The sequence below is a fragment of the Triticum urartu genome, chromosome 1A (genome assembly GCF_056163025.1).
Source record: "Triticum urartu cultivar PI428250 chromosome 1A, HENAU_Tu73, whole genome shotgun sequence".
Taxonomy (NCBI): domain Eukaryota; kingdom Viridiplantae; phylum Streptophyta; class Magnoliopsida; order Poales; family Poaceae; genus Triticum; species Triticum urartu.
Genome location: NC_141873.1, coordinates 561,585,841 through 561,613,643, shown reverse-complemented (window position 1 = coordinate 561,613,643; position 27,803 = coordinate 561,585,841). Strand labels below are relative to the sequence as shown.

Here is a 27,803-nt window from a genome sequence, read left to right as displayed (position 1 = left end):
GGATTAGACCTAGCTGTGAATTACCCCAATATATGGTGTTTTGTGCAACAAACCTATAAAATAGGTGTTATGTGCAACACTAGCACCAAAAGTAGGTGGTTTGTGCAATTTCCTCGCGTGAAGAGTATTCTGCTATGAAGAATCAATCCGATTGAGTGCACGTGACCTGATTTGAGGGAGGGAGCCGTACGTTTATGTGCTGAGGTACTCGCCGTGACATCCATGCAGTGGTCAGCCAAGAATTTGTATGCAGCAGATTGCTTTCAGAAAAGCAAAAGTCCAAAACTTTTGTCCTCGTCTTCATCTATTGCTAGTGATCCTAGCTAGATATACCTATAAAAGGGGACGACTCCTCCCGTCTGCGTGAGTACTTAAATCATCCTCACAAGAAGTCACAACTCGCAAGTGATAGCTAGCCATGGAGGTAGAGCAATGGCTTCACATGGCCAACGGCGACGGAGAGAACAGCTACGCCACCAACTCCAGACTCCAAGTAACTACCGTCCCATGCATGCATGCTTGTTCTCCTTCAGCTGCTTTGTTCTAGGTTGAACTACCTGTACTGAATATTTCCGTTAAGAAATTAATGGAATTTGTTGTGAGCCTGGTTGGGGAAAAAAGTGCATGCATTTATTGCCTTTTGCGTCCAGAGGGTGCTCGATCGATTAATTAATTTGTTACTCCCGCCCGAGCAGGAGAAGGCCATGCTTGAGACCAGGCCGGTGCTCCAGGGCGCCGTGGTGGAGCTGTACAGGTCACTGCCGGACAAGAGCACCATGGTCGTCGCCGACCTAGGCTGCTCGTCAGGGCCGAACACGCTGCTGCTTGTGTCGGAGGTCATCGGTACAATCTCCGACCACAACCGGGAAGAAGAGCAGGAGCAGCGCCCTCCTGCCGCAGCCATGGAGTTGCAGTTCTTCCTCAACGACCTGCCGGGGAACGACTTCAACCTCGTCTTCAGGTCGCTGGATCGGCTGCAGGAGCTCACCGCCGATAGGAGGCCGCAATACTACGTGGCCGGGATGCCGGGTTCTTTCTACACCAGGCTGTTCCCATGCCGGAGTGTCCACCTCTTCCATTCCTCCTACTCCCTCATGTGGAGGTCCAAGGTGCGTGCGTACAAACCAGTTCGAGGCATTGTTTGAGCTCAACTGAAACCCGTGTTAAAACTGCTTGAGAATCTCTTCAACAAACTCACATGATTTACTCACTCATTTCTTAGCAAGAGAAAAAAATTAATATACTTTTCCAAACAATCATGTCTTGCCACAAGGTGCAAGAAGACAACTGCGACTAGAGAAACGAGAGGAATGTAAACTCTAGAATGTAATTACATGTTATCCCTTATTTTTTTTCTCTATACTTGCTACTCCCTCCGTTCCAAAATATATTGTGTTCTCGGTTTCCGCGCTTCAACTTTGACCATAAATTTAACCAACGAGACCGATTGCGGCAGGAGCAAAAATTATAATAAGGAATTAGTATTCAAAAGAAGTTTTCAATTATATAATTTTTGCTCCCGCCACAGTCGGTCTTGTTGGTTAAATTTATGTTCAAAGTTGAACCTCGGGAAACGCGGGCGCGCTATATTTTGTTTTTAGAAAAGGAGGGAGTACCAGAATTAGTTTCGAGAAATATGCTGACCATGACGTTATAGATGGCTATCCATTGTCCTTACAAAAAAGAGGGTATCCCATGTTTTCCTACTTGCTATGTAAGATGATCTTAAGAGAATAATGAAGTGCATGCGATGGACAAACTGAAGTGTGGGTGGATTAAATGCCAAGAGCTAGCCAAAATCCAACTCATCCAGCTACAATTCCCTGGTGAAATTTAATTCAAACGATAATCCAAACTTTGAGAGAAGATAAATACTAAGGAATATTGGTTGTTGAACTTGAAAGAAAGAAGCCACCTTTAGGGATCAAGTGCATTAGCCAATGACTAATTATCCTGGTGCAAAAGTTGTCACTGGTCGCTACCATTCATTGCGGTTCATATCAGTTCAGTTACCGTGGTTTTGTTACATCGGGGGAGAAAAAGGTATTTCAAATCCTACAAAAATCAATTTTACGTATACATATGGACATATATATAGCACGTGTGTATAAAGTTTAACATATTACTGTATGTCTTTTCTGCTGTAGCTTGCACACAAGAAAACAAATGTGTCGATCAAAGATTGACTTACTATTTGTGCAAATTTGTATTTCTTCATGTCGCTTATTAACATATTTTTGAATAACATTGTGAATAGATGCAATATATATTCATGGGGTTTTGGAAATTTTAAAGAAAAATAAATTTGTACATACCAGTATATTGATTTTGTCCAACTAATCACATAACTATATCAATTCCTTTATGGCTTCCAAAGGTACCGGATGAGCTTTCAAGAGGTGCTTACCTGAATGAAGAGAGCATCTACATTGGCAAGAGTACTCCTCCAGCTGTGATAAAACTATACCAAGAAGAGTACCAAAAGGACCTGTCTTTGTTCCTGACGCTGCGATTCAATGAACTTGTACGTGGTGGGCATATGGTTCTAACATTTCTAGGCAGAAAGAGCAAAGACATGTTGTTACATGGTGAAGCAAGCAGCATGTGGGACTTGCTCGCTCAAGCTCTTCTCTCTCTAGTGCTGAAGGTATGCTCTATAATGTGCTGACTGAATGCTAATTCGTATATATATCTCCTAGTGCTATCTTATGAATGAAGGACTTGGAAGCAGCTAATAGGCTGTCACCCGCCCGAATCTTCCCCGATGATCATTTTCCATCAGCATTGCTAATGAGACATGAGTGGTTCGACCAAGTGAGAGACCAGAACGGCCGCATCCCTTTTCAACTCAACGTAGAGACAAATTGAACCGGGAAAAGAGAAAAGAAGGATTGTCTCGACGAATATTCTTTAAATTTTTATGATTCCATCATAGGTAGCTTGAAATCATAAGCTCGACTTTCAGAAATTAGAGCTTTCAACAAATTCTAAACTTCCAAAATAGTGCGGCAAATTTCCAAGATTTCTTATGAGCCTCTACGAGACACAACTTTCATAAATTACAAGAAACTACTCTAGAAATTTCTCATAAACTTTCAGAATAGTAAAAGATCAAATGGTTTTCAAAGATTTTGGGTCGAACTATCCAAATATTAAAACATCATTATCTAATAAAATTTCAAAAATTTCATGTGAACTTCTAGAGTTTACAATAACTGGAAGAAAATAAAATTATATATGCCACCTTCTACAGTCTCTGGCACAATGATAACAATAGGCATGGTAGCTATAACGATGGTATGGTAGCTTAAGGCCACATGCGGGTTAAGAGCACGAATTGGTGACGTCTGTGAAACTTGGACACGTAGTGGAGGCAGAGGACGTGATACTCTAATGCCTAGCTAGCAGTGGCAGCGGCCAATCTCAATAACATTATATTTAGGCATGACAGCTAATGGATAAAGGCGGCAGAGGGTCCTTCCATGGAGCGCTGGAACCTATACGGTTGGAAACAATGTAAAGGGTGGTGCCCAAATGAATTGTTGGAGCCACGCATAGCACACATCGCTGAGGAGAAATAGAAGTGTGTCCAAGTCTGCATGGTCTAAAGTTATTGTGACTACGGGTATCCATCTACGAGATATCTTGGGAGGAAAACTATTTATATTTAGCATCTTAAAACATGCATATGAATTCATACAAACTTTGAAAAAAAGTACTATTTTTCTGCAACGTGTGGCAGGGCCTTGTGGAGAAGGAGAAGCTGGTCTCTTTCAACCTTCCATTTTATGCGCCATCTATGGACGAAGTGAAGGCTGTGGTTGAGGAGAACAATCTCTTCAATGTGGAACACATGAGTGTGTTTGAATCAAGCTGGGATCCACAAGACGACGACACAAACGATGATGTCGTGTTGGGCTGCAGCAGTGGTGGGTTGAATGTTGCCAGGTGCATAAGGGCGGTGGCGGAACCACTGATTAAGAAACACTTCGGAGAGGCCATTCTTGATGATCTGTTTATGGTTTATGCCAGCATGATTTCAAAGCACCTCAAGAAAGCGAAGGCCAAGTATCCTATAATTATCATCTATTTGAAGGCCAAGCACTAAGAAATACTTCTCAAGTGTCAATTTGAATAAATGCGGGGAGTTCAGTATTTCCGGTCCATCACATATAAAATATGTTTTGTTAATATTTTGTATGTATGGAAAAGGATGTTTCCTTGTCAATTCCATGAATTTTATCGCAAGCAAGTACGCTAGAAACCCTGCCATTTAATATGTAAAAAAAATGTTTCGATGATATTGTATAAGAATAAGAATGTATGGTTTAGTTGGCTACATGGAAAAGACATTTGTCTAATTTTATGCATATTCTGTTTGAGCAAAGGCCAAGATTTGAGGATCCTCATTTGTCAACCCCTACCGAAGAGATTGTTTTTCTTTTTTCAAAATGGTTGCTGAGCTAATTAGAGAAAACCAAGCGAAAACCAGATTTCCTAGTTAATTATGAAGAACCGGACTAAAACTATCACAAACGCTGAGCTGCACACATAAGAAATCCCATGCACAAAGCTCGAAAGAGGGCCCCAACGAGACAGCACGTGTGCGCCATCGTGATCCCTCCTCCACTAGAGGCATCATCGCCACCCCTAAACTCTGAGCAAACAACTCCGACTTCGCCGTCAGCATTGTTGACACAATCCACATCATCGCGGACGCGTGAAGCTCCATGAAGATCTGGGCAAAACACAGCCACATGCTGCAAAATAGCGCAACTCCGACTCCGACGGAGAACTCTGAAGAACAAATCTAGGCACGGTTGGTGCCGCAGAAGATCATCGAACGGGCCACCTACAGCCCGTATACCAGAGGGCTCCGCTCCAGCAGCTTCGACTCCACAACAACCAAAAAACGGAGGCAATACCACAGACACACCGAAGAAGAAACGACTACTACAACCATTGCCGCCTCACCGACATCGCTCCCACCTTCATCCTTGTCACAAAAGTATGAACTCCACAATCGCCACAAACCACCGGTCATGCTTGCTGATGTAGAGCTCCGAGACAAGGCCCCCAAGTAGAAAAACGACACACCAATGTGCCACCATCGTCGGAACACAAAATGAAGGGTTTCATCTAGAGAGGACGCGACGGCCGGATCCGTGCAGGAGGGGTGCGGCAGCAAATAAGCGATGCCTCCAGGGAGGTCTAGGACGGCCACGGCCGCCGCCATTGCTGGTGACGGCATAAGGTCGAGACAAGGTCTTCACCCCAGCTCCCACAACACCTCGGTCGCACATCATCCCGCACCGGTGCCAGCAAGCCTACCAACTGTCACCGCCAACAAAGTTGTCCATCTTGGAAGAGGCACCGAGACCGTCGGAGCCAACCGCACCTCGCGGAGCTAACCGGCGGTCAACCTCCAACGAGATGGTCCACCACACCACCCCTGCTGCCACCACGGAACAGGCCACATTGCAGCCAACGTAGCCACCCGCACCATGCGGAAGCCACGGCCGGCCCTCCGGCCACGCAAGCCAGCAGCTTCGCCAATGCCTGACCAAAGTGGGACCACTACCAATAATCCTATACTCACGGGCAAACAACGGGACTTTATAGAGGCCTTAGTGCAAATTAACTTCTCCGCCCCCTGAGTTTCAGGGAGGGTGGGACCCTTCCTCCCTTTAATCCAAATCAAATGATGACACGTGACAGTCCCTGAAACCTGTAATAGCAAAGTCCGATTTTTACCGTCCACTAACACAACGCTCTGTGGCGGCCTTGAGCGCCAACGACTTGACGCACGCGAAGCACTGGTGGTAGAGCTCGACCTGGGCTTGAAGCATCTCGTGATCTCCTTGGTGGTCATGGCGAGCTCGTCTTGTTCGTTGAGCGCCACCATGGTATTCTGTTCTAGCCAGCTAGCTAGACTAATTTATACTATAGATCGAAAAAGTTTGATCAGCAGACGCTATCTAATCATTGTCTTCCCGGCGTATCAACGGTTCCGACGCTCCACCTTGTCGCCCTCACTTGTTCACAGCCACACAAGTTTGTTTGTGGCTGTCCGAGCGTTGCAACCAAACATAGGGTGACACCCTCACATGTAGCTAGTCCGTCAGTCCATCCTGTAGAACGATAATTTTGATCCGAACATGGCCAAATTGTTCGTTTGATGTTTCTTTTGAATAAATTATGTAGTCTTGACGGAACACATATCTGTTCCCATGTTAGAAGATGTGCTAGCACTACTGGAATTTTCGTATACGCCAGGTGCGAGGCTCTTCGCCGAGAGCCAAATCACGGACACTCGGCAAAGTAACATACGCCGAGAGGGCCTCTTGGCAACTGGAACAACTTGGCAGACACAGGATATTGCCAAGAGTAGACCTCGGCAAAAGGAGAACACTCGCCAAAGGCACAATTTGCCGAGAGCCAAGCAGCCGCTGCACGACAAAGTTTTGCCATGTGGCACATCCGGCGGCGACTGACGGCACAGTGACTTCTTTGCCGAGAATGGCTCTCGGTAAAGATTAGGCTCTCGGCAAACTTTAGTCCCACCTCGCCAAGGGATAAGCAACATGACCTATTTAAATAGTCAGATAGTCCAGATGCAGTAAGCTTTGGTCTTCATTACACCCCTATTAAGGAGATGAACCATCACTATGAATCTTCACTTGTTCCGGGCAGAGAGGATTCACAGTGATATGCCATCTTCCAATGATGGATGCCGACGCTTTTTGTTAAATCAATTACTATTATTCTTTAGTCTTTCATCCATCTCGGCCCCCCGCATTTTTCATGCATAGGCCTTCTGCAGACGAGGGAGGGGCAGGCCGTGCCACCGGGCCCCCACTTGGTGAGCTTTCCTCTCCCCAATGAATGGATGAATGCTATATCAGTGCTTGGATGCTATCATGGATTAATTTTTTGTAGTTGTTTTTATTTAGTAATTCCTATATAGTAGTTTATGTAGATGTTTTTATGTACTATTTTTCATAGTACTTTGCATGTATGCTAGATGGGTTCTATGGATGAATGCTATATGGGTGCTATGGATGATTGTATTGATTTTGGTAGTAGTTTGTCTGTATTCATTTTTATCTTGAGTGAGTGTTGATCGTATTTAACAGATAAGAGATGTTTTCAGTGGAATGCTACCGACTGTTGCCATAGGGGGTCGCACTTCCTCTGCTCCTCCTCTGCGATCTTTGTAAATCAGGAGGATCAGAGGAAGAGCGACCATCACCAACAATCGATAAGAGTTGTTCTTGGAGGAAGAAAATCAACTTTTGCCGATGGTGGTCAATCTGGGTGAATTTGTCATGTGATATATAGTTGTCATGCACGATGGACTCACCCAGCTTGACTGTCACCAAAAGACAAAATATCCGTGAGAGAGTGTCCACCATATATACCGCCACCAGAAAGAGTGTCCACCATATATACGTGAGAGAGTGTAGATGAGAGTTGTTCTTTGAGGAAGAAAATCGACTTTTTCCGATGGCGGTCGACCTGTGCGAGTTCGTCATGTGATATACATTTTTCACGCAAGATGGACTCGCCCAGCTCGACCATCATTGAAAGTCGAAATATCCGTGAGAGAGTATCCACCATGATTAATTGGCTTATAAGTAATCTTTGATGTTTGATTCTTATGCTATTTTTTATTATGTGATGAAAGGTGTTAGCACCGATAGATTTCACGGCTATGGCTTCCTCCGATGACGCAGCTTCCATTAGGGTCGACTCCGCGGTCAAGGAGAAGCATGCGGAGGACCTCTTAGCGGCGCTCATTGAGAAGAACCAGCAGCTGATCCTAATAAAGTATTTTGAGGATCTAGCCAAGAAGAATCCGCTAGCTAAGGAGAGGAAGGCCCCACCATGTAAGGAGAGTGACGACCCGGTGCCATTGAGTCCACCCACCATCATTCCTGACGACGCTTGGTCCTCCACTGTGGGGGGATGACCCCATGTGCGCTGACTCCATGATCACTGGTTTCACGACTACATATCAGAGTAGTCCACCTAGATAGTTTGATGTTAATTTAGTGATATAGTTATTGCTACCGGTGTAGATTACGTGTTTTGATTTTATTGTATTCTCTATAGTCGATGTAATTTTCTTAAAATTGTTTCTATTCACATTGTTTTTGATCAACCATACAGGAAGGATTTTGCTATAGGACAAATAAACATAGACAATAAATCTTACATATGAGTTTGGATAATTTAAAAAATTATGATGTTTCCAGTGCATGTGTGCAGGCGGCCATGGGAGTTAGATAATGTTTGAACAAGACACTTTTTTCAACTCTCACTGGCTAATTAGCTTCCTATATTGAGGGGTATTCTAGTGAGATGCCTCTGGTTCTGGGGAAGAGAAGAAGAGATCTGGGTTCTCCTGGTGTACAGTTTTGGGATATGCCTTTTGATGTGTAAAAGAAGGCTGACAATCAGGACAATAAACTGTATGCTATGACCTTGTCACATGAAAAGCAGCCCAAAGATTTAATTTCCCCATTACAAACAATGATTCATTTCTTCCATTACTAACAAATAAATACCTTGATATATGCACATTTTAATTTTCATACATTGATGTATTTGCATAAATTCCTATCATTTCATCACCAAATTGATGGGAACGGCAATACTTTTTTTTAAAACGGAACGGCAATACTCACATGATCTATTAAAGCCTTCGAAGTATAAGCCGGAAAAAGAGGTAGTACAAACTAATAAATTATTCTTCGGGGGAGATCCTTGTCAAAAGGCCGAGAAAGGTATAATGTAGATGGTCCTTAATGTACAGGTAAAGTCCTAACTATATATATTAAAGTTTATCCTTGGTTTCATACTTCTGACGAAAACAAAAACAAAATTCTAATACAGTGTTAGCATTTAACAAGTGGACTGAGTTGCTTAGTTAGTTCCGTTACTTGCAGTAGAACCTATCCGCCTGGTTTCAGGTCCTGAACTTCGCATGGGTGCTAGCATTGGAGATAGATTCTCAAAATTTCAGAATTATTCTTTCAAATATTGTAATTAAGGCTTAAAGTACATCCAAAGAAGGTGAGCCATGTTTTTTTTAGGGGAAGTGAGCAGTGTTTAGGACGTTAAGATAACACTAAACAACAAAATCCTTATTCAGAATTGTAGCACAACGTCATCTATGTTAATGCAATATCTGTCCACCAAAAAAGATCATGAATCGACCATACTTTTGTTTCAAATATTTATAATTCATTACAAATATATTAATATAAAAAATTTAACCATCTAGATGTTTGAATTCAGCGATGTTCATCTAGCAAAAGTAATTTAAGATTGTTATGCATGTGCATCATGATAAATGAATCATATGGTTTAACTATTTTATTTTTTGAAAAAGGCAAGGCAAGCCTCCTGTCTCTTCATTCTCTCGGGCATAAAATATTATCTTTATTAACGGTCGAACTCCTTCTCGAAAAAATTAAAGGTCGAACTAGTCTACTTACAAAAAGAATAGAAATGGGAACAACATATGTTCCCGCAACAACCGGTGTTTCCAATCGCCATGACAAATCAATCCGTGGAAAAAATTCACTACCATACTTCATCACAAGCTGGCTTCTAATAGAAAACGAATCTCTGACCCACTAGTGACTATGATGGACCGTCATCCGTCATTCCCGCTGATCGATCAATGGAAAAGGGAAGGGGGAGATGCAAACGGCAGATTGGACAATAACAACGAGCAGTATCCATGTCTACATCCATCTACCACCACTTCGAAGCGAAGCCAAGGACCATGGTCGACACCAATCTGGGAAGGGACGTCTCCTAGCTGGCTTAGTCATGACTAAAGCCACACTGGTCCTATCCACTGCTAACCACTATGATTCACATGCAATTGCTACAGTCGTTGGTTTCTCTTACCAGCTCCTATGAAAAACACTGGATACCCCGCCGGATGATGCGGTTTGAAACTGTGTCGGTATTTTCATAAATAGGAAGGGATGATGCACTACAGCTACAGTAGGTATTTTCCTCAGTTATAAAACCAAAGTTATCAATACAGTAGCAGAACCAAGCAACACTATGTAAATAGTACCTGCACACAAAGAACAAATACTTGAAACGCGACGCATAAGAGGGGTTGGCAATCCCTCCTCGGTAAAAAGATATATAAATTTGTATGAGTTTGGATAGATAGATCTTGATGAAACACGAAATAAAAAAAAGTGCAGCAAGGTATTTTTGGATTTTTGGAAATATAGATCCGAAAATAATATCGCAAAAGATAGAAGATAGAAGATCGGAAAGCAAATATGATAAAACATCGGACCGAGGGCCGTAGATTTCACTAGTGACTTCTCTCGAGAAAATATGATACGGTGGGTAAACAAATTACTGTTAGGCAATTGATAGAAGATCAAATAATCATGACGATATCCATAGCAATGATCATGAATATAGGCATCACGTTCAAAATTAGTAGACCGAAACGATTCTGTATCTACTACTTTTACTCCACACATCGACCGCAATCCAGCATGCATCTAGTGTATTATGTTAGAACTCAGAGAAGCGTAACCATGTCAAAACTCAGAGAAGCGCTACGACTGGGGGAGATATGGTTGAAAAACCGTTCTCGGGTCCCCTGGCTACGTGAAGGGGATCGGAATACGACTTATTTTTACGCGCAAGCAAGGCAACATAAATGTATTAACAAGATCGCAAACCTGCAGCGATCGGATGGCTCGGTTTGCGCCTCGGGAAATGAAGATAAGGAGGAAATTCTTGCTACGAAGCACTATACACCTCCCAAGGTTTCAGCAATAGTGATGATCTGTTATCACATGTACCCAGTCGGGTCACACCGGCCATGAAGCCTCGGAGATAACCACTGCACTATTTCAAATGGCGCCATCGAAAGCGCCCGGGGTAGACGGATTCACTGTGGGGTTTTATCAGCGCCACTGGAACTTATTGAAAGATGACATAATTCTGGCAGTGCTTGATTTCCTGAATGGTGGTGAACTACCAGCTGGACTAAACGACACTTCCATTACGTTAATTCCAAAGGTACGTCATCCACAGAGTATTTCACGACGGTGCACGACTATCTCGGTTACGGATATCTTGTGGGGCAGGTGGTCCACGGATTTTCTGGATGCGTCAGGTGCATGGATGACACAACGTATCGCCAGCTAGATAGAGATCCTGGGTCTTCGAAAACCGTGTTCATGGGGCATCGAAAGTGGCTTCGCGATGATGACCCATGGAGGAAACGCAAGGATCTGTTCGATGGTGAAACCGAACTCCGAAGACGCCTGTGTACGAGGAGCGGCGAGGAAATAGACGAGCTGTTGAAAAATTGGAAAGATTGCCCACTGCCGGGAAAGAAGCAAAAGGCGCCAGAGCCGGGAGAGAAGCGAAAGGTGCCAGAGCCGCTGCTGAAGGTATGGAAAAACGAGGTCTGTTTTCTGGGACTTGCCGTACTGGAAGATCCACCGTGTGCCTCACAGCCTTGATGCCATGCATATGACGAAGAACGTGTGCGAAAGTCTGCTTGGTACCCTGCTCAACATGCCAGAGAGGACCAAAGATGGGCCGAAAGCAAGGGCAGACTTGAAATCAATGGGCATCAGGCAGGAGCTTCACGCTAATGATGATGATGATGATGATGATGAGGCGAAGCAGGACACAGAAAGTCGTCGCAAAGGCAAAAAGGCCAAGAAGACCGGAAATGACTACCCTCCCGCGTGCTTCACTCTAAGTCAGGAGGAGATCGAGCAGATTTTCACCTGCCTCGTAGGAATAAAACTTCCTTACGGTTACGCATGGAAGATATCAGATACCTAAACCCAGCGAAGCAGAAGTTCAGCGGGATGAAGTCTCACGACTGTCACGTGCTGATGACGCAGATACTTCCAATTGCAATCCGTGGGATCATGGACGCGCACGTCCGTGAAACGCTATTTGGCCTATGCAACTTTTTCGACGTCATCTCTCGGAAGTCGGTTGGCGTGAGGCAACTCAGAAGGCTACATGAAGAGATCGTGGTGATACTATGCGAGCTTGAGATGTACTTCCCGCCCGCATTCTTCGATGTTATGGTGCATCTGCTGGTCCATATCGTCGAGGATATCATCCAACTCGGGCCGACGTTCCTGCACAACATGATGCCGTTCGAAAGGATGAATGGTGTCATCAAAGAATACGTTCGCAACATGTCACGTCCAGAGGGAAGTATAGCCAGGGGCTTTCTGACTGAAGAGTGCATCTCCTACTGCACGAATTATCTAGGCATCGAGAACCCCGTTGGTCTGCCCGTCAACAGGCACCTCAGCAGGCTCGCTGGATGGGGTCACCATAAGGGTCGCCGTGAAATGCATGTCGACTTTGAGGGTCGACTCGCCGACTTTGAAAGAGCAAACCTAGTCGTGCTACAACACATAGACGTGGTCGATCCTTGGGTGGTAGAGCACAAAACCTTTATTGAGAAGACGTACAATGACCGAGGCCAACAGAGGATGGACGGAGATATAATCAAAGAGCACAACTCATGTTTCACGCGTTGGTTCAAGCAGAAGCTTCTGTCGTACCCTTTACATGAGGGTTCTTCCGCGGAAGAACAACTCATATTCGCCTTGTCACAGGGCGCCGAGCACAACCTGATGACCTATGAGGCATACGATATCAACGGCTACACATTCTACACCGAGGACAAGGACATGAAGAGCGATGGTTATCAGAACTCCGGGGTAACGATGGAATCCTACACCGGTAACGACAAGGACAGATACTACGGAAGGATCGAGGAGATCTGGGAGCTGAGCTACGCTAGAGAGAAGATCCCGATGTTCCGTGTCAGATGGGCCAAGAGCGTACTAAAAGAAGACCGGTATTTCACCACCATGGTTATACCCGAAGCCAAATCCAAGACCGCGGGCGCAAACGTCACCGTGAAAAATGAGCCATGGGTACTGGCTTCACAAGTGGACCAATGCTTCTTCATTACCGACCCGTCAAAGCCCAGTCGTGTTGTCATGAGGAGAGGCAAACACTACAAGAAACCTGTTAATCCATGACGGATTTCCGGTGACAATATTGAAAACTGTCATGAACAGCCTGGTATAGCCCCGCAAGCCCGCTGAAAGCCCGCTAAAGCCCGCCTAACCGTTCCCGTATAAAATGAGAACCCTAATCCTCATCGGCCCTCCTCTCTCCCTACGCAGCCCCCTCCCTCATCTCCCACACCACGCCGCCACTCATCGCCTCTTTGCCTCCCTCCTGCCATAGCTCGCCGCTGGCCCTTGCCCTCCCTCCCCCTCACCTCGCAGCTCCGGCAACTACCAGATCCGCCGCATCCCCCACCCATCCTCCCTCTCGCAACACATATCTCTCTCCCTGGTGCAACCACTCACGCCGAGACCAAATGCCCGACGATTCCGACAACGTCCGTCACCGGGAGTTTTTCTCTGACCCCTTCGTCCTCCAGTCCGGCTGGATCTGTCGCTCCCTGTATCTGGCGCTCGCCCGCGACCCCTAGCCATGGCTAGGGTTTCGGCTGCAGCATCATATCCAACGCTGCACATCTCCAGCGGCTCCTCTTCGTCCACACAACGCCTCTCCGGCAGCTCCTCTCTGTCCACACCGCCCCCTTGCAAATCACCTTGTGGGCTGCACGGTGCTGACGCTGTCCAACATCCAGCGGCGGGCGACCAACCCCTGGGCCGCCGTCGGGAACACCTTCTTCTCTACCAAGGTTAGCCCCCCGTCCGACCCAGATCACACTAACTCGTCCCTGATGCCCCCCGACCCACCTCTCTTGATTTGGTCTGATCACCCTGTGCGTGCGTGTAGGAAGTGTTTGAGAGCCCCGCTGTTTGCGATCTGTTTATGAGTACTTGGCATTCAAGGAGCAGACTGTCGATGAGCAGTAAGTTTCAAGACGAAATATTAGCAGTTGTAGGTAAATTGTTCATTCTACTTGTAGTGAATAACCTTATGAATTCATTCTCTCTGTCTTGACAAAAGTTCCAGCAGGAAATTTGTGCTTGTGCTTGATTGACCCACTACTCTACATTCTGTCTTTGGGTTCAGAGTGTGTTGTTGACTCACCCGATTGATGGCCTTTTTTTTAATGGCGGATGTATTTGAGGGAGGCAGTGAGTAATATACCAAGTTACAATCTTATGAGTTTTTTCCCAATCGCTATAAACTATAGTGCTTATTTCAGTTGCAATGCTAGATTCTTTGGTGCCAATTGGTTTAGCCAATCCGTTAATCCTGTTTGTTCCTATATAGATAGTACTTAATGATACACGCGTATTTCGACAGTCGCTTCACCTCTGTTCCTATATAGATTGATAACAAAGGGCCAAACTGTTACCGTCGACTCCCTAGTGTGGCCACCGCCTTCTCTAACTATACATGTGTGTTGAGTGTGCGTGCTGACAAGGTGGCGCCAGCTGCTATCGAGGGCTCTGGTGCAGCAGCCGGTGTGTTGTGTGTGCGTGCTTCCTCTCTGAATATTTAACACTATTTTTTCTCTGAATTTCTTCTGTATCTTGTACACTACAGGGTACCAAGTCGAGACAAACTCCAGGGTACCAAGTAGAGACAAACCGATGCACTGTGGTATGTGGCCTTCTATCAAGATCTAATTAAGTTTAGATTCCTCCCTAGGTCTTGGAGAGATGATTTCTGCTACTGTATTAATATGTCAACATGTTCTATTTGGAGTTTTCTCCCTAGGCATTTCTTTTTCTATCCTTGTTGTCTCCTGCAGCCCGGTGAATATGTATTCCAGAAATAAGTTTAATCCGATTCTAAGAAGAAAATTACATTGTTACATTGTGGCAGTGCTACAGTAAGAATACAGAGGTTTAAATCTATTTATTTTTGTACTACACACATGTACTAGTGAGTCAATTTAGAGTAGTAGTACTACCATTGGTCGTGCACCTACTAGTACTAGTACCAAGGCCACGTGTTCGCTCACTCTATATCAACCTGGAGGCACAAACAGAGATAGCACTTGCCAACACAGTGACACAATGCATTTTTTCTTCAACTCCTTTGCTCCATCAGTAGGTCGCCCTCCTCAATAGTGCTCCTAACAAGCGATCCTAAATCTTCTTTCTTCATTTTATTCCTCTCTTTTTATTTTGATAACTTGACACTCTAATTTTCTGACAATGATCTCTTGTTTTCGGTATGCAGGTCTGGGTAGCTTCGTAACAGCCGTGTCATTGCATGGCGCACAATAGACCTTCAGAGGGCGATCACGATGGCTGTTGTGGAACTGAACCGCGATCAACCAAGGTTTAGTTCTCTACCGAGCGATTCGACATATTTGGATTTCACTACTATGATTTCTCTGTTTTTTGCATTCGCTAACTCAATTGCTATTGAATGACCTATTTAGTTGATCTGGTTCGAATTTACGCATTTATCACTAGGGTGTGATTCCGAACTAATTTTTTTGTGCCCCATGGATCTTGGTGGTTAATTTTATCATCTCACGCACTCCAATCAAAGTAAACCTATACATCCTAACCACCATCTCAGTACCTCTTAACAGAACCATTTGCCTCTTATTTCTATAGATCTATTAGTGGCCATGGCTCTTAGTTATTTTGCATGCCGTTTGAGTTGACTTGGCATTTAAGTGTTCACTATTGTCAGTACCTTGATAAATATTTAGTTTCATGTGTAAACTTGTTGAGATATTAACATTAGAAGCTTACACTAGCCAGGTCGACGAGCGGTGGCTCCATGCCATGGATATAGTTTGTTGGTGATGCCATTTTTTGTTGGATTTATATGGCCTCAAATGCTGCTGCTATAGTACTTGAGTTCTGCAATGTATGTTCTATTATGTTATCACTTCTAGGTCAACTTGATTATACTTTCATTTGACACATATCTATTTGATTAATTTGTAGCAACCTCATGTTTATTGTTGTTTTATACTAGATACTTTGTTCTTCTCATTTGTAGGCACAATAAGATCTAAGGATTTTGGAAAGCATGTAATTTGATTTTTAAGTTTCTTCTACTATCTATTCATATCTACAAATGTCTAATGTTGTTGTGAATATGGTAGGTATGATTGGGTAGCAGGCTACTTGGTGATGTCCATCACAATCTGCCATGACATATAGTTGCCATCAGGAGAGTCGACGACAAGAACACGAGTGACAACCTTAGTAGTGAATTGGATTGAACCAGTTCCTAATCCTTGCTGTGTGATATATTGTGTCAATATATGTTGTATATTATCATTTCATGGAGGATATGATAAATTTCTTTGGAAATATTGTACTTTGGAAATATTTGTGTAACGTATGGTACTTTGGAAATATTGTTCTGGTCCAAAATTCGCATTATGATTTACATGATGCATTATGCTAAAAGTGTATTTGATCAAAGTTGGGCCGAAAGAAATGGATGAGACCAAATTTAAATTGATGCTAAATCCATGACGGTTCCTGTGACAAAAAATGGTGTCCACGTAGGTAGCCACATCATTCCACGTGGCATTGGTCCATGACGGTCTGTACCGTCACAGCCTAGTTTGGGCTTGGGCGGGCTTGAGGTAGTTCCATGACGGCCAAAAACCGTCATGGAAGCTATGCTGTCAAATTATGACGCGATATACATGACGGGTTTCAAGTCCGTCATGGATGGGCACGCATGACAGTTTTTGGCTAATCTGTGACAGCTAAGGACCGTCACGTATTAACAGATTTCTTCTAGTGAAAGGGAAGATCATCGAACTGGATGGAGTAGCCAATGAGCAAGACTTCGACAAGTACGGCGACCCGAAGATCGAACATGACGACGACGATGAAGTAGCATCATACACCACAAGAAGAAGCAGGACCACCTTACCTAAAGGACGTCCGTTCCACAGAAGAACTCCATTTGCGAAAAAGAAGGGCAAGAAGATTGTGAACAGATAGCTAGCTAAGATCGATTGTATTTAAATTGTAGCCTTCATTTCTCAGGCACTTTTTGATATCATGAATATTTTTAAATTTCATGGGTACTTTTTGAATTCATGAATATTTTTTCAAATTTGATGATACTTTTTCATATTCAATATGAAAAAATATTGAATATTCATGAGGACACTCGATCTCGATCCCCCTCCCTCTCGATAGCTATCCCCCTCGCCTGATCCCCCTCGCCGCCGAGCACCCCCCGCACCCTCCCCCCGCTCCACCGCCGACGACGACCCCCCGCACCCTCTCCCGCTCCACCGCCGCCGACGACCCACCGCACCCTCCCCCTCTCCACCGCCGCCGATGACCCACCGCACCCTCCCCCGCTCCGCCGCCGCCGCCTACACCTCGCACCTTCCCCCGGCCCACTCCACCGCCGCCGCCGACACCCGCACCCTCCCCCACTTTTTGAAAATATTTTTAAATAACAAATTTGATAATATTTTCAAATAAGAAATTTGATGATATCTTCAAATAACAAATTTGATGATATTTTCAATTAAAAATAGAAAAACAAATTTGATGATATTTTCAAAAAAAATTGATGATATTTGATGATATCTTCTGTTCTAGTCCTCATGAAAATAACAAATTTGATAAAAAAAACAAATTATTAGATGCAACAAGAAATAATGAAAAAAAATGTTACTAATGGCGCACTAGAGGAGGGTGCGCCATTGCTGTCAGAAAAAAAGTTACTAATGGCGCACCAGAGAAGGGTGCGCCATTGCTATCAGAAAAAAAACTACTAATGGCGCACCAGAGGGTGGTGCGCCATTGCTATAGTGTCTAGCTGGATACCCCTTCGCCCGATCCCCCCTTCCCTCTCCCTCGCCAGATCCCCCTTCCCTCCCCCACCGCACCCGCTCCGACGACCCCCGGCCCGCTCCAACGACCCCCGCGCCCGCTCCACACCCGCTCCAGCTCCCCCGCGCCCGCTCCACACCCTAGCACCTCCCCACTTCCCCTCCCCTCGCACTGCTTCACCCGACTAGGTCGTCCCCGTCGACACCGCATCGTCCCCGCGACCACCGTCGTCCCCACACCCCACCAAGGAGTCCAGGAGCTCTGCAGTGTTCTTTTACGTCATCTACGGCCAGCCGTTCGAGCTCGACGACTCTGCATCGTGCGGATCGAGGTCTTCTTCCACCTCCGGCCACCGCGGCCTCACCGTCGATCCGCGTCACCTCGTTAACCCCGGCCCCGCACGAGCTCGCCATCGTCTTCCTCTCGGTGAGCTGCACCGGTTCCCCTTCCCCCCCTTCGATTTCATCGCCGTAGACTGTCGCACCACCGCGCCCCAGCTCCTGGTTGCCGCCCCCCGTGGCCATGCTCCCCTCGGCCCCTGGCCGCGCCCTGGCCCCGCCCAGGCGCTCACCGCACCCTAGCACCGCCCGTGCAGTGCGTGCATGGGTGTGCGTCCGTTCGTTCCATTGGGATTGATTGGTGTGTCAAGTGCTATCTAGTTTGTTCTATGTTCGGGCTGCGATGTGGAAGATGAGATTTAATTTGGCTGAACATATGAACATCAAGTTGGGACGCAACAGATTTGTACACATCAATTTTATCAGATTAGTTAGTTCCACATTTTCTGAGGTTTACGTACTTGCGATTTTCCTATCCTGAACCTGAGGGCACAGGGAAAGCATGAATGGCTGTATTCTTTTTCCGAGCGAGCTGGTACTGTACTGTTGGTAATATTTTGCAGTACTCCTGTAATTTTTATATTCAGGGTTGGCTTTGTTTCCCCAAAGCTGTTACGTTACCATGTTATCATTATTACTTGGTTGCTGCCTTTCGGTTCTTTTGGTTACAGACAGGTAGATTTTGTGGTACGAGTGGTTGTAAAGTCTCTCTCTCGGTAGTTGGCAGTTGGCACATACTCGGCTCAGTGTGAGTAGCTTGCTCAGTCCACTGAACCTGATGACACAAAGGGGAGCTTAGGCTTACAAAGATTGTAAAGTTAGTATTCCACTATGCAATGCAAGGATCCGATGCATTCGTTGTTGCACCTGTTAATGTCCTGATGCAGTGATGCACATGCTACTGATAAAAGCAATTGGGTAGCTAGTGAAATGGAGCACTCCTAATCAAATTTCTACTATTGGTCTCCTATAAAATTATGAATCATGCAATATACCTTGTTACTAAGTGCATAATCAAGTGCCCTTTAGTTATTTACTATTTCAGAATGTCTTAAGCTGACACCTACTCTCAGCATATGACTCTAGCAGCTACTTGTTGTACCTTTTTTTGTTTCATACAGTACTGAATTTGTATGCCTATGCTTGATAATTTTGTTTCATATAGCTTTCTAGCTCATTAGGGGGGTTGTTCTTCTTTACAGGCGTGTTAAACAGGGTTTTATGTGGTCATATGGAGTTTATTAGGTACAGAAAGTACCTTGTGATTTTTCTAATTTTGGACATATATCAAGTCTCACCAAGACATCTTCATTACAACACTCAGCTTATCCAAGACATCTTCATTACATTCTAGATAGGATAGAAGCCTACTTTGTTTAGAAACAGAGTCAGAATTTGTAAAGGAAAACCCTTAAGCCAAACATACAACAAGCATTGACAACATAAGTGGAGACACTAATTTTCTCTGACTTGTGGAGGCTCTAATCCTCAGGGATCATGGCTAAAATAATTTTCCATGCCTGATTAGTGATTATCTGAATTAGTTTGTAAACTGTAGAGGTGGTTAGGCTCTGGTTAAAAATAAAAACAATAATAGAAGTTTTGTATTTTATAAGTAAAAAACCCCACATATGCACCAGGATGTGATCTGTCAGAACCAAAGTAGACCTATCTCTGCATTAGTTGTTTTGTGCTCGAAGTGTCCCAGTCAAGGACAAACTGAGTGGTTGCAAAATAATATTATGTGGTCAATGTGGATTTACTATTTTCTGGTGATAGTTCTGAACTTGTAAATAAGTTAACATGCGTAAGTGAGACTTGGCATTTTAGAGCTTAGGGTCTTCAACTTCAACCATGAATTGGGATGATAATGTTATTTTGCCTTCTTAATAGAATGGTGTTATAATCAGAACAAAGCTGCTGCAAATGCATACCTTTTTTTTACAAGTGCATCTGCACCTTCTGATCCATTTAGAGTTATCATAAATATATTTCCAAGGTTTTTTTCATTTCTCTATAGAGTCTTTGCTTCTGGACTCAATGCACATTCATCAGTCATAAGAGATAAATACTAGTAAGTCAAGGGCACCAGCATATGATCATGCCTCTTTTGAGAAGTATGTCTATTGATTCAAAATTGATCATACTATTGATGATTTTTTGTTGGGTGACCTATTATATCTGGAATGGAAGCTCACATAAGTTGAGCTGATTTTTTTCCATATGAAAGCAGAGGACCATATGGTCTGTGGCTGGGTTTTGTCTCCGACCATTGTGTCGTGATGAATTTGCAGGTACCCCGAGAGGCCCTTGAGTTTGCCGGAATGTCGATTACTTCCCTTCCGGCAAATTCGGGTAATCCATATGTCCTATTTTCAGCAAAGGTTATGCTGAAATTTTCCGTGAATTTTAGCATGACTTTGCTAAAAATAGGACATATGGGGTACTTGTGACTAATGCATGGGCCGGGGTATCTTAGTACTTAGTTAAGTAGGATCAACTGCCCCGCCATTCTTGCTGCATTAAACAATAGGTGGCAATAGAGCCAAGTGATTAGGCCCAACTTAGAATTCTCCTTAGCATCGATAAACCCTAGATGATAAACCCAACATAGGTGGCAATAGAGCCAAGTGATTAGTGCCAAGTGATTAGGCCCAAACTAGGGTGCCTCGGCATCGATAAACCCTAAATGATGAAAACTTAACTTGGCTTCTATAGGGTACCTCGGTGTCGATGAGAGACCCAAATTATGTACGCTTAGGCTTTTAGGGTGCCTCGACGTCGACAAGCCCTAAATGATAAAAGCTTAGCTTTTAGGATGCCTCGGTGTCGACAAACCCTAAATGATGAGACCATGATCTTGTTCCTTGACAATAACCAACTTTTTGACCAAATTTTTTTCCTATTTAGAGCGAAACATGGCCCACAACGATGAGGCCGGCGGTTCGGCGGCAAGTAATTCTGGGAGCTGTCCCAGGAGTTGGAGGAAGAACCTCACCGCTATGAGGACGCCGCGGAAGACACCGATCCTGACTACACAAACCCTAGTGGCGTCGGGGATGACACCACTGATGATGGCGCCGTGGATGCCACCACTGATGATGGCGGCGCACGCACAGATGGCAGCCAACCGAAGAGGCAACGGAAGGACCAGCGCCCGAATGTGCTCGGCACCGTCAGGGAGGAATTTACTGAAGTGAACTCCGACGGGCATCCGACGGCGCCCAAAAACGTAGTCAAGGGGTACCCGGTTCAGCACGGGTGCATTCTCCGGAGCACCGCCTCGATCAACACCGAGAACCTAAGGCATAAGGACCGAGGGAATTTGCGCAGCCTCCTCTTCACGAAGCTGCACGAACGATACAAGTTCCCCGCTGAGTTCGCAAACACACGCCTCTCGGGGAATAAAGTGAACGGTGCCGCCCTCACGAGGATGAGCACGGCCCTGTCTACTTGGAAAAGCACGGTGAAGGCAATGATTGACAAAGGTGATAGTTACGAGAAGATCAAGGCGAAATATCCTTTGATTAGCGAAGATGACTACAAGGAGTGCAAGAGCCCCGCAACCTCCGAGTCAAGTCAGTGGGGGAAGAAATGCGGCAGTTGAACATAGGGGTCCACCAACTCGGTCCCGGCAGTTACAGAGTGCCGGAGCCTATATGGGACAAGGAGGACGCGGAGCGTGTCAAGCAAGGCCTACCGCCCCGCTTCGAGAAATACCGTGACAAGCAGACCAGGAACTTTCTCAGGGCCCGGTACAAGGAGGACCTGGTAACAAAGGAGCTTACCACGGATCCGAAGACAAAGGCGCTTGAGCTTGTTCTGGTAAGGAATACACCCCCGCGTAATTAGCTCCATATGGTTGCATTCTAATTAATCCCCAATATTTCTAAATGGTTCACGTTCCTTCCGCAGGACAAAGAAAGCAGTAGCGCGGGGTCGTCTCAGAGCTCCCCTTTCGACACCCCTTTGAATAGGGCATTGAACATAATGAAAAACGAGGATAAGCTCAATAAGCCAACATCAGCTGGTCGTGTGGCTGGCAAAGGCTTGTCCACAAAATGGTCGTCATACTATACCGCTGGTGGGCGAAAGGAGAAAAAGACCAGCTCGGAAAGCCAGTCGCGCGAGGTTGAAGCACTCAAGGCGCAAGTGGCGTGGATTCCGGAGATGGTCCAAGAGCAAGTGCAACAACAACTGGGATCGAGGCTCACCGACATTATGCCTACCTTGATTCATGGGTTAACGACGTGGATTGCGGGTGGCCAACAGGGGCCGCCCCCGATTCCCAGCTTAACGACCAGCAACTCGCACAACGCGCAGGCGGCGCCATTGGTGTCTCCGGCGGCGGCGCCATTGGTGTCTCCGGCGGCGGCGGCATTGGTGTCTCCGACGCCGGCATTGGAGCTTAATGCACTCGGGTGTATGCCGGCCGGCACCTCGCCAGCAAGCGGCCCCTCCGTCAGTTGCACGCCCGCCGTTGGCGGTGCCTCGACATTAGCCGAGCTCGACGGCTTCACGGTAACTAAGCCTCTCGGCCGAGGACTTCATCTCCTTGCCTTTGACTGGGTATCCCTAATGCCCTACATGTTTTCGCAGGCGCCGCCGACGTTCCTTGCACTCTCCTGCACTTCGTGGGCGGCGAGTTGGTCGATGTCGCCAAGGGTAGAATCGTTCAACCGGGCAACCCCGTGTTCCACGGTAATCTGATGCCACCCACAATGTATAGGGTTGAAGTGGTTCGGGTGCTGCCAGGCTGCGACGAGTTGTTACCTCCGATTCGACCCGCTGGGGCCGACGAAGAAGATGAGATGACCCTCAGCGCCTGCGTAAGTTGGCCCCTACTTTGGCCGAAGAGCCAGATTCGTTTGGGGGCGGGGGACACCACCCCACAGACAAGACCGCCAGTCATGCTGGCGCCAAGCCATGGCAAGAATGCCGCAACGCTACCGGACATGCTGGACATCCCTATGGCACAGGATCCAGACATGCATATGGCACAAGATCCGGACGACGACGACAACGGTACATTTACCAACGTCAATAAGTACTTTGCCGAACATGGGTACGATGACGAGTTCTGCGGGCCTCCTTCTCAAGAACCCAACCAAGACGACCGCGATCTAGCTGGTACATCGGAGAAACCCAGTTGCAACAGGCGTCGTCTGGTGTTCAGTTCTCAGGAGACGCCTCCGGCTGCCGCCTTCACCGAGCCTCAGATAGCTGAGGTGCGAAATATTATCAGCCCCAACATGCTCAAGAAGGCGGTCTTTGAGCAGAACTCGGTCCCATTACAACAGATCAAGAAGAAGAGCCGGAAACGGCAGACTAAAAAGGGCGCCAGTGCGAGCCAGCCGGCACCGAGGAGGATCCGTGCTCAGGACGGGCCACCTTCACCTAAGGATATCTCGAGGAGGGTGCATGTGGCGGGTAGGGCGATGCTACCGTCAAATATGCTCAATGCTGCAACCGGTGCTATGCGAAGTCTGCACGACAGTGTTCTTTCTTTGGAGAAGCGGCGTCTAAGAGAGAATGATGTGGCATACCCGGTTTTCGTGGCCAAGGTGCCAGAGGGCAAGGGCTTTGTGGATGGCGACATCGGGGGTATGATCGTCCTGCGGTTTGATGACATCTTTCCTATGTTTAACCTTTATTCGCTGCACTACACCTTCGTTCGGCTGTTTTCGCTGAGTATGGAGATGCGGATCATTAGAGACAAGACCCCGGACATCGTGATCGTCGACCCCTTCTACATGCGTGCCAAGCTCTTGAGCAGCGCTGGGGACCGCCAAGTCGCGAGTTCATACCTCGAAGACGTCATTTTGGCAAACCCAGATAAGGATAACTTCCTTGTGGCTTACTTTCCCGAGTAAGTCATCTCTTAACCGCCTCGTAACATATGATTTTTTAGATTTCGATCGTTCTTTTTTTCTTCTAACATTCCGTGTTCTGTGCAGTGACACACATTGCACACTCATCCTCTTAAGCCCGAAATATTCCATGGCCACGTATTTCGACCCAAACCGTAACTCCAAGATAGACTACACAAATATCAAGAAAGTTCTTGATGATGTTCTCCCCGGCTACGCCAAATCTGGAGGCACCTTCACCAGGGCAGTTCGTAAGTACGGCAAGCACGTGTTCACCCACAATACGATGTTTTGCTGCGTCAAGCAGGCGCCTGGCGGTCAGAAGGATGCCTACTACGCCCTCCATCACATGCGGGCGATCGTAAGGGACCATCATCACCTTCTGCTACAAAATAATCACAAAGATTGGGCCGCAAGCTTGTCGGCCATCCAGGACGTGGACATCAGACAAGAATTCTTTCGCATCCAGTCGGAGTTTGCGGACATCATCCATCAAGATGTCCTTCATACCTCGGGGCAGTTCTACCTCAGATATCAACCGTCCAACAAGGAGATAGACGGAACGCTACAAATGCAGGCTGACAACGCCCGTGATTTCATGACCATCACGACAGATGGCGGCTTCATCCATGCTCCGATCCCATGAGTCGAGTCGACAGTAGTGATGCTATGTGTAGTTCTGAAACATTGATTGGCTCATGTTGTAATTAAACTTTAATGAACTTGTATGTCTCTTTGGTTTGGACAGTCGTTCAACTTAGATGTAATCGATGCTATTTATTAGTAGGACCATGAATCGTGCTATTAATGTCATGTCTTGCTTTTCTTTTCCGATCCTTTTGTTGCATACTTATATATTGCTTATGTATGTATTGTCTGTTGTTTGGCTTGTGCATAGAGATGCCGTCGTATGTTGTGTACAAGGGTAAGGTTCCCGGAGTCTACGAAAACTGGGAGGAGTGTCGGAGACAGGTTCACCGTTTCAGCGGTAACAGTTACAAAGGGTACACCACTAGGGCGAAGGCGGAATCTAGATACGCCCGCTATCTAGCGGGAGAGAGGAGGGAGCGTTGGAGGAACCGGATGAAGACCAGTTTCATCGCGATGATGCTCATCGTGATGACCGCAGCTCTCTTCTATGTGATGGTAGTTTAGATGATCGATATCGACTTGTAATGTGAAGACAAACTCGATACTCGCGGTCTCGAGACTTGTAATGTTTTATATTTGTTCGGTCTTTTGAATTCGGAGACTAATATGATGAATTGTATTCAGAGACTAATCTTCTATTGTATTCGATGAATCTGCTGTTGCTGTGTGCTACTGTCTATATTCTGTCAAATAATATATTTTATAACATGTGCAAAAATCAGAAAAGTAAAAAAAAACCTAATATTCATACTAATGGCGCATCACTACAGAGTGCGCCATTAGTATGCCAAAGTATACTAATGGTGCATCACCAAACAGTGCGCCATTAGTATGCCAAGTATACTAATGGCGCATCCATCCGCAGTGCGCCATTAGTGTGCCAAAGCACATGGTTAAATATGGCCCCTGGGAGGCATACTAATGGCGCACTGGGTGGTGCGCCATTAGTATACCAGATACTAATGGTGCACCAGTGGTGGTGCACCATTAGTAATAAATACTAGTGGCGTGATACTAATGGCGCACCAGTGATGCGCCATTAGTAGGAAAAACTGGTGCGCCATTAGTAGACCTTTTCCTACTAGTGCAAGTCTCTTTACTCGTTCCGTAATACATCATCCTGTAACTAACTCATTAGTCACTTTGCTTGCAAGGCTTCTTATGATGTGTATTACCGAGAGTGCCCAGAGATACCTCTCCGATACTCAGAGTGATAAATCCTAATCTCAATCTATGCCAAGTCAACAAACACCTTCGGAGATACCTGTAGAGCATCTTTATAATCACCTAGTTACGTTGTGACATTTGATAGCACACAAGGCATTCCTCCGGTATCCGGGAGTTGCATAATCTCATGGTCGAAGGAATATGTATTTGACATGAAGAAAGCAATAGCATTAAAAACGAACGATCATTATGCTAAGCTAACGGATGGTCTTGTCCATCACATCATTCTCCTAATGATGTGATCCCGTTATCAAATGACAACTCATGTCCATGGTCAGGAAACCTCAACCATCTTTGATCAACGAGCTAGTCTAGTAGAGGCTCCCTAGGGACACAATATTTGTTTACGTATTCACACATGTATTAAGGTTTCCGATCAATAAAATTCTAGCATGAATAATAAACCTTTATCATGAATAAGGATATATAAAATAACAACTTTATTATTGCCTCTAGGGCATATTTCCCTCCAGAAATACAAATTTGGTCCAAGCATGAAGCCTCTTCCAAAGTTACTATATGAGAGGACTGAAGAGGAAAATGCGGACATAAGTGCTGCTGAAGTGAAGGCCCATTTTGAACAGAAACCTCCACCTCCGAAGGAAATGGCAGATCCGGTGAAAGTGAAGCACACCATGGATGCCCTTAAGAGACCACCACCGCCTCCGCCGCAATCCAACTATGACCGTTGTATTGCAAAGACATATGATGAAGCGCGGTGGTCGGGAAGTACTTCCAGTGATGCAAGATTAGCAAAACGAAAAAGTGGGAAAACAATTCCCCAGCTCGGCGAACAGGCAAAGCAATCATGCCCCCCACTCAAGGTGTCTAGCGATACTGTCGCTAATCATCCGGGGCTACTGCCCGGTACCAATCTTGGTTATTACCTGAGCGATGATGTAGAGTTTGAAACGTTAGAGGTAGTAGAGATCTTCAGATATGAGCACGGGAAGCCTCTCGTCAAACCTTATAGTCCCGATTGGTGTTACAAACCTGGATTAAAGGTCCTCCTGCCTGGGCGCCCCACAGCTGCGGCCACGTGGACCTCCTTTTGTCCCGGTTCGTAAGCCAACCGGGACTAAATTTTTGGGCATTATTCCCATCTGTTTTGTCCCGGTTCCAGAATGGGGACTAAAGGCCCTCTGGAACCGATTTCGGCTACCATAGGCCGTTTTGCACATTTTTAGAATCCTTAGATTCTGAAAGGAAAAAAGTTATCCTCAATTTTTTTTAATTTTTTTGTCAAACTATGGTCAAACTACTTATTGAATAAATTTTAGTGTTACTAAATAATGTTTTTTAGAATAATAGTTTCAAGCTTAGACGGTGAAACGTGTGACTTCATGCTCAAGTTCAACTCCTAAAATCAAATAACAACAGTTGCTGCAACTGGACATACATTGTATATAGTGATTCAAGGATTCACCATTTTATACCTTAGCTAGTACCAGATCATCAAATTATAACCATTCTATCAATGAATCTAGATCAGGCACTTGTGCTTAGCCAAACATAGAAAGCTCATTAGTTCTCATCCGGTTCACATCACCAAGAAGCAATTGATTAAAGCATATGAGAAATAATTTTAAAAATTAAAGATGTCATATTTGGATTCCTCACAATTTTCTAATAATAATGGATATATTATTTGTCGAGTTTTGGTTTACAGATTTAAAGATATTAATTATGCCATATTAAATAAATAAATGGTAAAAAATGAATAAAATAATAGTATGACTTTTATTTTCATTGAAATTCAATATTATTATTACTTATTTTATATTAACAATTGTTTGGAACTCAAATAATTAAATCATGTGAAATCTAGACCTAAGGGTTAATAGGATTGACAGCTTAGGCTGGAGTAGAACTCAGTCAGGAAAACAACAAGTGCAGACATGCAA

At 45.3% G+C, this 27,803-nt stretch overlaps 1 protein-coding gene across 1 annotated transcript; it reads left to right on the top strand.

The window, feature by feature from the left end:
* The first annotated feature begins 351 nt into the window (after positions 1–351).
* Positions 352–4,108, top strand: LOC147992741 (anthranilate O-methyltransferase 3-like). Its single transcript, XM_087541256.1, has 4 exons — positions 352–493; positions 696–1,109; positions 2,378–2,647; positions 3,743–4,108. Exons 1-4 carry the CDS (start codon positions 419–421, stop codon positions 4,106–4,108), a joined length of 1,125 nt encoding a protein of 374 aa, XP_087397382.1. The 5' UTR covers positions 352–418.
* Positions 4,109–27,803: the final 23,695 nt, after the last annotated feature.

Bases quoted from the DNA above. Each gene is read 5' to 3' on its own strand.
- LOC147992741 (XM_087541256.1), top strand. From the start codon at position 419: ATGGAGGTAGAGCAATGGCTTCACATGGCCAACGGCGACGGAGAGAAC. The intron at 1,110-2,377 runs GTGCGTGCGTAC...TGGCTTCCAAAG, and splicing joins CCCTCATGTGGAGGTCCAAG to GTACCGGATGAGCTTTCAAG. The intron at 2,648-3,742 runs GTATGCTCTATA...AACGTGTGGCAG, and splicing joins TTCTCTCTCTAGTGCTGAAG to GGCCTTGTGGAGAAGGAGAA.